Source organism: Fukomys damarensis, unplaced genomic scaffold (assembly GCF_012274545.1).
Source record: "Fukomys damarensis isolate Sample0158 unplaced genomic scaffold, DMR_v1.0_HiC HiC_scaffold_12, whole genome shotgun sequence".
NCBI lineage: Eukaryota > Metazoa > Chordata > Mammalia > Rodentia > Bathyergidae > Fukomys > Fukomys damarensis.
The window spans coordinates 39,878,349-39,889,957 of record NW_022900924.1 but is presented as its reverse complement, the minus strand read 5'-3'; the positions used below and the strand labels follow the sequence as shown (position 1 = coordinate 39,889,957).

The 11,609-nt window shown below is 41.4% G+C and overlaps 1 protein-coding gene across 1 annotated transcript in view; it reads right to left on the bottom strand.

Moving 5' to 3' along the window:
- Usp13 (ubiquitin specific peptidase 13) overlaps window positions 1–11,609 on the bottom strand; it is a 109,544-nt gene that overhangs the window by 43,478 nt on the left and 54,457 nt on the right. The window contains exons 7-9 of the mRNA XM_010632461.3: window positions 7,491–7,585; window positions 6,111–6,298; window positions 348–419 (exon numbers count right to left, since the gene is read on the bottom strand). Coding sequence (XP_010630763.1) covers window positions 348–419; window positions 6,111–6,298; window positions 7,491–7,585 — 355 coding nt within the window. The remainder of the gene's footprint in view (window positions 1–347; window positions 420–6,110; window positions 6,299–7,490; window positions 7,586–11,609) is intronic.

The window sequence follows — 11,609 nt, the reverse complement described above, 5'->3', positions numbered from 1 at the left end:
AAAAAAAAAAAAAAAAAAAAAAAAAAAAAAAAAAAGTGATCACTTTCATCTTCCTGTAGAGATAGTAAAATTATCTATGAATTCAACAAATACAGCCACTTTGAGGTAAAACATTTTATCTTGATTACTCACAATTATTTATTTACTTGACAGTTTATTCTGATTCTGTTTCCAATTTCCTCAATACTTTATAATTTTCTTAATTTTGTTTTAAGAGCACTTGAAAACTCAGAAAATAAAGATCAAAAATAAAAAAACAAAGTGCCTTTAATTCCACGGCCTAGCAATAACCACAGTGAACATTCCATTGGATTATGTTAATTTAAACAATATAACCTAGCACTTACATCTGTGTGTTGAAATCTTGCGTTGGGTCTAAAGGCGAGTAGTCAAATATTCTTGGAAGATTTCCTACATACCTAGTAAATGAGAGGTGACAGTCAAAACAGAGTGTGATGGTTAAGCAAGCGTGAACTTGATTGTCTTAGGGTCTGCCCAGAGGATTAGTAAAGCACAATTCTCTGGGGGGGTCACGGAGTTGTGACCCTGAGGTCTACATCTGGCCCTTTTCCCTCTGGCACTGTTCCCGTGCTCCGTTTCCCAGCCACCATGAACTGAATAGCTTTGTTCCAGCTTGCCCGTCTGCCACGACATTTCTGCTTTGGAGCATCCCAATTATGGAATGAACCCTCTGAAACCGTGAGGTAAATCAACCTATCCTCCTTTAAACGATGGGTGTTGGGAATTTCTTTCTCCAACAATAGGGAAGCTAATACACAGAGGAACTGAGAAAAACAGGGTTAAAACAATCATTCTCATGAAGAGGTTCTTGCCTGTCAAAATCAAGCCATCCACCTGAAGAAAGCTTTTCCTGAGATCATCCTCCAACTGCCAAACTCATGAGCCATCTTGAAATGTTAATCCTTCTATCATTGGTTGCAGGTCAGAATCACTAAAGAGTTTCTTAAAAAATTACCAAAGCCAGAGCCACGTTCTGATGTTCCACTTCCCTAATTTATGATGTTTTGGGACTTAGAATTCTTTTAAAAGTTTCCCACATGATTCTAACAGGTCACCAGAGTCAAGAACATCGGTTTATGCTCTCACAATCACTTCACATACAAAAGGTAAAGTTAGTAGCAACTCTCTCCTTTGACCAAAACTTTAGTCAGGCTCCTCTGAGTACTCTGTCTGACCAGGCCCAACATGGCCTCCCCTTCCTGTTCTTGGAGAATCTATTTGGAGTGATCCTGCTGTATCAGTTGAGTGGAAATCCCCACCGTTGCATCTGACTTGCCCTCAGCAATATTCCTACCAAAAGTTTGGCCAGAGGCCCCTCCTCCTTGATATTTCCTCTCAGTAATGCCCCATCCAACACCCGTCACCCTGATCCTTGGTTGTACATCTCTACTGGTCCTCCCTGGAGTTAGGGTTGCATTCATCTCTCCAATTCACCACAAGACTTTGGTGCTGTGGTCCCTGTGCTCATTGTCATGGCCTTCACTGTATAAGTCTGTCTCACCATCTTAGCAAGTACTTGAATAATTTCTTCTTTAAAATTATGAAGTGTCCAATAATCTCAAAATGAATAATAATGTTAGAAGCTATGGCAACTACCATTTCTTGAGTTTTTCCTACGGTAGCAAGTAGTCTTCATTACAAACATAAGAGGAAGGGATTGTTATTACCATTATTTCATTTGAGAGATGAGAAATTTGGTTGCAAATTCATTAAGTAGTTTCCAAAGCCACCCAGGGAGCCCAGAAGGGCCCTGAACCACGGGTTGCAACTCCCTGGCTGTACCTTCATCCCTTGAACAGTACACAATCCCCCCTTCTACTGGGTTCATCCTGAGAATGGGGCTACCGGAGCATCCCAATGCACAACCATTCCTTTCACTGCCTCAGTCACTGCCTATTCCACACCCTCTACTGGTGTGCTCCTCTTTCCCCCTTCAGATTCTGATTCTCTGAGCCTGAGAATTCTGCAAAGAATGACTCAGAAACAGATCCCTTTCTCTGGTCCTCTGTGTACGCTCATCTGCTTGCTTCTCTGACCCCCTTCTTCACTATTCTTCCCCTACTCACAATGTCCTGGCCATTCACCCCTCCTGCTGCCCCAGGGCACACCACACTCAGTCCTGCTTCCAGGCCATGCCATCTACTGTCTCTTCACAGACGCTTGCTTGCCAACTCCTTTTCAGGTCCGCTGGAAGTCACTTCCCTAGACTCGGCCAAAACAAGAGTAGTTGCCCTTACCCTTCCTAACTCTATATTGCCTGCCCCTGGCTGACCTTCTTAGCTTCTTCATATTCATCACTATTTGCAATTAAGCAATTCATTTACCTTCTTGTTTATTATCTATCTCTTTAGAGACTGCATTCTAGAATGCAATCTCCATAAAGACAGAGACTCTGTCTTGTCAAATCACTGCATCTCCAGCACGAGATAGCCCTGACATGTAAAACATTCAATACATAGTTGTTAATGAATACACTCATACCATGTCACCACATAACAAATCTTCATAACTGACTACCACTAAATGAATAGAAAAGGCATTATAATGATTTGGATGTACGTCCTCTAAAAGCCATGTAATTTGGTTCCCAGCCTATGGCATTTTCAGCAAGTAGAGAAAACTTCAGGAGGGAGTTGGGAGTGGGAGGAAGTTGGAACTTAGGTCACTGGGGTGGATTGTGAAACCCTGCAGGTTCTCGTTCTCTCTGTTCCTCTCCCTCTCCCTCTCCCTCTCCCTCTCTTGGTGCTACCTGTGAGGTCCATGGTCCTTCTCTGCCATAAATTACCATCATGATGAACTGTGCAACCACAGGTCCAAAACAATAGGGCCAACTGGACCTGGATGAAAACAAAACTGTGAGCCACGCTAAACCTTTCCTCTTTCTTAATTTGGTTGTCTTTGGATATTTCGTCCCAGTGATAGAAAGCTGACCGACACAGGCATTCTTGCAAGAAAGTCTGGCAGAGAACCACGGTACGCTAGTAGTTAATTACAACCTCCAATTGGATCCCTCAACTACTATAAATTTCTAGGTACCTCTGTCCACAAACTCTGAATTTGTATCCCAAATTGTACATCTACCTCAAAGTTAACCGAACACACGTCTCTGAGCCAGTCCCATTCAACTGGCATTTTTAATGTGTCACTTGGGCAAAAAGGTCACAGAGAAATTTTCAAAAGACAGAGAGCCAAACCACAGATAAGCCAAACTTTAGAGCTAACCTACTTAGATGCAGTGGTCATACAAGTGATTTTTTTTATAATATACAGCATGATGGACTAGTTCATTAGTTCTCCCATGCTCCAATGTTCATTAAACTTCCAGCCCTGACTAAACAAAGCAAAACAAAAACAAAACAAACAAACAAACAAAAAAACCCAGTGGAAAGATGCACAATAGTGAAAAGGCTTGTACTTAACACAAGACTGGTGGAGAAGGGCAGAGGTACAGGGATAAATCTTTAATGTCAGAAAAGTCCATTTGACCAGCAACTTACATTCCTTTTCTAACTGATGAGAAATATCCTCCATTACAACAAAATTAAATTAAAATGCAAAAGTATTTTTAAGTAATTTTTTAAATGTATATTACACCATCAGTTTGTAACTCAGTGGCCCTCAATGAAAAAGATGTAATTTGGCTACTTGACAGTCCAGCCTACTTCTCATTCAATTTGCACACACATCTATCCAGATCTGATCCTTGGTGAGCATTTACACTATGCTGTGCATACAGTATCTTCTCCTCGTGAGTCACTCTTCCTACTCACAAGACAGAGATACTGAGCTGGCCTACAGTGGGAAAAAATAGTTTGACAAGCAAACATTTCAATCTAAGGATATCAGAGAATGAAAAGAATGAGGGTGAATGTGAACAGTAAGTTGCTCACAGTCTAACATATATAGTGAATGTTTACAAAAATAGAACTTAAAAATTCAATAATAGAAAATTCTAACACTCTTGAAACAAGAGTAAGAAGAGGTTCAAATGTTAAATTCAAACCACAGACATGATGTACATTTTTTTCATTAAAGAAAAAAATACAGAAAGTTAATGCTTGATCTAACTGTAGCGTGTAGGAAGAAAACAAATGTAATTGTAGATTTGTAAAGCGCTAAAAATACTGTTGGACTTTGTAAGAAAAGAACACAAGTTTCTTCCACCTTAGTTTAAAAGGAATAATAATTATACAACACCAACCAGGACATGCGTTCAACATTTTGAAGAAAGGTCTTAGAACATGAGTCATATAAGACAGAGTTATATTATTCCCCAGTGAAATGATAATAATACAAGTATGAGACATGGGTAAGAATCTAAAAATAATATGGCACACAGTGCACATCTTTGAAAAGGATTTCCCACCTCCAGTTTGAAAGTTGCTCTTCCAACACCGCCCAACACCTTCTGTCCCTACTCCTCCCCCACATCTGACAGGGGCGTGTCCTCAAGTGTCCTCTCTGACTACCTTCTCCTCTTGCGTGGAACACACCGCTTTTGTATCCGCATGGCTGCTCTCATGGGTGATTTAGTATCTGTTCTCTGTGTGTTGCCTGAGGTGAACACCATCCCCTTTGTTTACCACTGGCCTGCACACTGTTGAGAAAAACCCAACACACTCTTCCTCGGTGGGTGAGAAAATGAAAAACAGGTGTGGAGCGCTGACCATGTATTTTCAGCCAGAAAAGAGGGTAAGTGTTCAAATAAGAAGAAAGGAAAGAAAAGGGTACCTGATATACTTTTGATTGACCACTAGTTAAAGATGTCAGGATTTTGATTCCGGGGGAGTATGACATGAAGCCCTGTGCTATTCCTAGCATGCTCTCTGCCTGTCGGTCTGTCTCGCACACTTGAATCACAGTGGAAACCTACCCACTCTGAAACACACTAAAGAAATCTTCTAAGCTTAGGCAGTAGCTGCCCATGAGCACACTCACCACAGCTCCTGGGCTCTGTAGCTCCCTCTCCTAGGCACAGCTCAAGGAGGAAAATGGCCATGGACACAGCTACTGTGCTAGATGTGGGGAGAATAAGGCAATCCTGTACTGCACCGTTAGGAAGCACCTTAAATCAGTGCCTCCAAAATGTCTGTGATGCAGGACCCACTTTGTCTGACTCAGACCGGTGACACCTTTTAAATTGTCATCAAAATAAGTTATTAGAAAAATAAAATGCCACTTGTAAAACATGGCAATGTCAAATTGCTACAAACATTTCTAATTGCTTATTTGCAATTTCCATGCTTATTTCTTCACAGAATCACATTCAACAGTTCACAAACTAGTGAAAGACCAGCACTCATCTCTGAACCACAGGCGCGCGCGTGGTGTGTGTGTGTGTGTGTGTGTGTGTGTGTGTGTGTGTGTCTTTGATTTGGTGGTATTTGGATTGAGTCTGGGGCCTTGTGCATGCCAGGGAAGCACTCTACCACTGAGTTATATTTGCAGCCCTTTTTACTTTTTATTTTGAAGCAGGGTCTTGCTAAGTCCCAAGTTGCCTAGGCTGAGCTCAAACTTGCAGTCCTCCAGCCTCAGGCTTCTAGCGTACTAGCATTACAGGCAATTACCACCACACTCAACTACGAAGCCTCTGTACGTTGCCCAGGCTGACCTTAAACTGGCGATCTTCTGGCCTCCTCAGTAGTGGAGATTACAGGCATGTGCCATCACGCCTGGCTGTGAAACACACTTTGAGTAGCGAAAAGATGAAAACCCTATAACCCCTAAGAACACTTTCCTCCCCTAGAGGGGAGACATCAGCTAAAGAATCCACTGAGTCTCTGCTGACAAATCTGTACAGGGAATTTGGGAGGTCTGCTGTGAAGATTAATGATTAATGTAACCTTGGCATGCAGAGTAAGCGTCTAAAAGCCTCAACTAACATAACAAACCCTCATAGAGTGTTTTCCAAAACTCTCCCCGTGACACCTGGTAAGTGTCCCCACCCAGCCTCAGGAAGAGAAGTCACATCATGGATAAGTTTCAAACGTCAGGGAGGAATGAAGACGAGCTGTTCCCTGGGCGCGGTAGAAGGGACTCAAAGGGACAGGAGCAGTGCTTCGGGGCCCCCAGCACCGCGGGGCACTTACGCTCTCTGGAACTCTGGGATGCTGAAGATGGCCTGCATGACTGAGCTGAGGTAGCAGCTGTTGCCCAGGTTCCTCAGGCCCGTGTACCCCGGGCCGTACATGGGCTTCAGCTTCGTCCCCGATTCCTGGATCACTTCCCACTCGCTGACCCTTGGCTTAATGTCATTGTCCCGGAGCCCGTTCTCTGTCTGGGGCAAAGTCATCAATGAAAAACAACTTTAAATATGATTTCTTTCCTTCTTTCTTTCTTTCTTTTTTTTTTTGTCCCGGGGATCGAACTTGGGACCTTGCATTTGCAAGGCAGGAAGCAGCACCACTGAGCTAAATCCCCAGCCCTACATTTGATTTCTCTTCAATGATTATGTCTCATGAATTATTTCTAATGTCAGTGGACATTTCTAGTATCTCCCCACCCTCAATTACAGGGAGAAATACACAGTTTAATTGACAGACTGTGAGAGATGATAGCAGCACGAAACTGTCAGTGTGCTTAATGCCACAGAATTACACACTTAAAATGGGTTAAATGGCAGGTTTTATGTTATATATATTTGACCACTATTTTTAAAATGAAAAAAATAAAATTTTTCTAAATGAGAAAAAAGAGAAAAGACTGAGAAGGAAGAAGATGGAAGGAGAAAACAGGAACCAAAAAAACAAACAAAAAGGCCAAAGGAAGATGCAAAATAGGCTAGGAGTGTGGAACAAAACCATGGGAACCACGTTCCAAGCGGAAGGAGGTTAAAGAAACACGGGAAAAACAAATGAAAAGCCAGGTACAAGTGAAAAAAGAGGAGACAGCAGAAGACAGGAGTAGAGAGGGTGGTAGTGTGGGAGGAAAGTGCTACAACAAAGCATGGATATTTAAACAGTATCTCAGAGGGAACAATACTTCATAGTCATGATATCGACTTGAAAACACAATGCTAAATGAAGCAAAGCTTTTCCACCAACAATAACATGCTGGCTAATTCTTTCCATCACCCCAGGACCTGTGCTTCCCTTCCCGAAATTAATTAAAAATGGAGTTGAGCACAGGTAATTTTAAAGGTCATCTTGCTGTACCTTCTCCCTTCATGAACAAAGAGTGATTCACTCAATGGGCCATCAAAAGAGACAGAAATTTTGCAAGTAAACTCCTGTACAACAAAACTGTACCCAATGGGGCACCATTTCTTGTTACAACATTTAAAAAAAAATTTAAGCTGGTAATCAAAAGAAAATGCTAATTAATTCAACTTAAGAAGTACGTGCAAAATTAAAACACAAAATCTAAGAAATAAAGATCCATTAGAGGAATTATATACTAAATAAACCATAGTACCCTCACCCTTCTCCCCCAACCCAAGTGGGATTAGAGAAAAAAGAAAACCTTCTCACCCCGTGCATGTGAAGCATATCAATTCCAAAATGCGCTAAGTGCTTGGACAAGTGAGGATCCAAAACAGGTTCCTCTTCTTGAAAAGAATAAACATCTAGAGGATGAAAAGAAATAAGCACAGAGGTTTGTAATCAAGTCATTCAATCTTTCTTTTTTGGGGGCGGGGTGAGACAGGGTCTCTCTATGTAGTTGAGACTGACTTGGAACTCACTACGCAGCCCAGGCTGGTCTCAAACTCACAGCGATCCTCCTGCCTCAGCCTCCCGAGTGCTGGGATTAAACGCGTGCGCCACCACGCCCGGCTTTCAGTATTTCAATATGCACTTACTGAGTTCTTACTGTGCACCAAACTTGGTGAATATCAATGAACAGAACAAAAGATTTCTAACATTCAACTAGGAAAAAGACAGGAAATAAACAATAAACATAATAAATAGGCGTAAATTTTGTAAGTATACACACATATCAATTCTATTGACATTTCAAAACATTAAGAAAAAAAAAGTTTTCTGAAACAAGGAGGAAAAAAAGAACAGTATCTGAAGTTAAAATAATTGAGATAAACATAAGTGCCTAATACTTGATTTTTCTAACCAGAGTACAGTGGCATAAGTCTAAGCTCACAAGAGGGAAAATGAAGGAGGAAACCTGAGGCCATCTGCTGTGGTGGGAGATTTATGGGGGACACGGTGAATACAGGGCCCCTGTGTGGCAGACTGCACCAGACAAACTCTGCCAGAGGAACCCTCGCTTCTTAGATCTCCTCCTCCCCTTTCACATCCCTTTCCCACATCCCTTCCTTCCTGTTTTAGGGTCCACAGTTCACTGAATCAATGACAGACTTGTGCAAACTGCCTGGTATTTCCCGATGTACCCACCTCACGGAACACTCAGGAACAGAGGAAGTGCCCAGAGCTGCAGGGCAACTCAGGAGACTCCAGAAGACTCTGTAGCACACTAGGGTTGGGGAGCTCTGTTCTGGGGTGGGCAGCCTCGCTCCTCCAGATAATGATATCCCACCTGATAATACGATGCTCGATGCTGCACCTGGCTTCCAAAGTGTGGTGTATGGGCCTGAATCTGCAGTGGCGCCTGCACTTCTTGGAAATGCAGAATCTAGGGCCCCACCCCAGACCCACCAAATCAAAGTCTATGTTTTATTTTTTGGTTTTGGTTGGGGGAGTGTTTGTTGGTGGTGATGTTGTTCCAGGGATCGAACTCAGGACCTTGCGCTTGTGAGGTGGTGGCAGAACCACTGAGTTAAATCCCTGGCCCCAAAGTCAGTTTTACCAAGATCCCTGAGGGCACAGCAAAGTTTTAAAAGCACTGTTCACAATTTTCAAAGCTATGCGAGCCCCTGCCTTATCTGTCCTCACACACCAACGCCATGTGGGAGAGGAACAGGCATTTTCAGGCCCATCCTGAAGAGAGGAAAAGAGCTCCTAAAGGTTAAATGCTATCTCCTCAAATCCCACTAGTGTCCAAGAACCCAGCTACCTGACTCCCTGGACATTGGAACAGCCCTTACCCTATCTCAAGGTGCTATGGATGGGCACAACATGACCTAGTCCTGTTCATAGGAATGAAGACTCAAAACCACAATTTCTTCATTCCTAAATATGAAAGACAAATCTACTACAAGAAAAATAAACACAAAGGTATCATTATTTAGGACCACAAAAGATAGGCTAAGGAGTTTCTTAGTCCTAGAACATCACTAGAAAAGTACCTTGATTTGCATGGGCACTCTGATGATCCTATGCCCTTTACCAGATATCTGGAGACTCACTGCCCCCAGAGGAAGTCAGTCTTTTTATTTTTAATAGATTAAGCATTGTACAACTTCCTTTTCTACACCTCTTCCCCTAAGTGCCCATTTCAACCTATGCATAATAGCCTTTGTTTATATTTGTTTTATACTATAATTCAGTATTCTCAAAAGCAAAAAGAAAAGACAAATTTCCCAGCACAATTAAGAAAAATATTTCCAAAAGTTTAAATACCAAAAAACCCCTCTGAACTAGCACCATAAATATACATCAACAATATTTTTAATCTATGAAAAGGAACAGGAAAATGTCACTCAAATTCCAGCTGCAGGGTGAAAATGGTACTAAGTACTTTGACTTTGGTTCTTATCAACTAATGAGACAGTTTCAACGATTTTTTTTTATTGGTACATTTTTAGATACACAATACAGCTACATTCGTCATTGGGATCTTGCACCTTTACAAGACTTCTTGGTTCTTATTTTTCTCCATTCCCCTATCCTCCCTTCCTCCCTCCACACTTCCCTATTTACAAAGACTTTGTTTCCTTATCTTCTTTTGTCTTATTTTTTTCTCTTCCCTTTTTACCTTTGCCCTACGCCTCCCATTTGCAAAAGTGTAAATAAGGGTCAAAATGTATAATTGATATTTTCTAACAGTTTCAAAGACTTAAGACTATGCTGCTAATTATCAAAGATCTATTAGAAAATAATAAATTGTACCACTGGCATTGGCCTAGGATTTTGAAATAAGTGAAAAATCACACCGCCTTCTATGTTTCTTAACCCGTTAGGCTCCTGTGACACTGAGAAAATAACAACCTGGGTTGTCAAATGTGCAGAGACACAGCTTGATTTGGCAAGACACAATAGCTATTGCTTACCTCAATGTGAAAAACAGTTTGAGGGATGACATACCAGCAACCTAAAAATAAACTGTGATCTTTAATCTTGACCATGATGAAGAATTAGAGAAAACTGTAAGGCTGTAAATACTGCCTTGTATAGTTTTCTTTGGGAAATTTGTTTTTCAACTTCAGCTTAGCAAAGGTAGGTCTTAGCTCAGAAACCATCATAGCAAATGAGCAGTGCCGGACAAGTATTGCCCTCTACACGCTCCAGCTTGGCCTAAAACTTGGAACCAAGAATGATGGCTCTGAAGTCCATGGAGAGATCCTCCCAGGAATAGCCCGAGCCCTGTTTCATGAGTAACTATGTTCATTTTAGAAATAAACCGGTCATCATTCCATCTCAAGGGAAATGACAGACAGCATGAGCCAGCACTCCAGAGAGAAAAGATAAAAGGAAATTTTTAGAACAGGGATACCCCACTCATATGATGAGCATGTTAGAAACAGTATGTGCGGTAAGTTCAAAAACCAAAGAAGAGAAAAGTTAGGAACAAAGATGGAAAGTGAGACTGACACTGGGAGCAAGACTGGACTGTGAGAAACATTATCAAGTGGTAACAATGTGTTATCTCTGAATGGGAAGATTTCTTTTACTTGTTTCTTCTCTCTTTTTCACAAACTTACGATAACACTCTGATTGAAAAACTCTAAAAGTAATTCCCAAAGATTACAGTGATTATCTTGGATAGTATGCTATTAAGACAGTGAGCTACTGGTCAACCAAGCTACTTAATCATTCATTCATCATATTCAACAAATATTTACTGATCACAAAATACGCATGGTTACTGGGGATATAAATGTCAAATAAAATGGGCAGGGTCCCTGCCTTCATAAATTTAAACACTACTACTTCAAATAACCTTAGAAGGAATGCTCATTTGGTGTGAAGGATCTCAACTAAAGTCCTCTTGACTAAGACTCAGTCATGTGACCTACAGCTCTTATCCTAAGCCCCAGAAAATGGCAGAAGTAATGATGAATCTCACAAGTTCTTGTGTTTACAAAGAGAAAGGGAATCAAGGAGGCAGCTTTGCTGCCCTGCTCACAGCTCAAGGGGAGAGATGACCAGAGCTCCTGATCAAATACCAAGTAGAAATTCAGAGAACAGAGGCTGAGGGAAGCTTCTCTTCAGAGTAAGTGCTGACCTGTCCACCCAAACCACACCTCTCCATGGTAAGTTTATATTTGTGACTGTATACGTGTGTGCTGGTGTCATCTGCCACCAGCAGGAAAAGAAGGTAAAGGGGAGACTGTTCCAGCAATCACACTAGAAAAACGGTCACAAAATGAATGAGGTCAGAGGCATGAATGAGCACATTAAAGGAATATATTTCCTGGGCTAGACAAAACCTAGACTTAGAGCCAAGATAGGAAAATTGATAAGAGTACAAAGATATCAATAAAAGTAAGAAAAACAGAAGAAAAAATTTTAAAA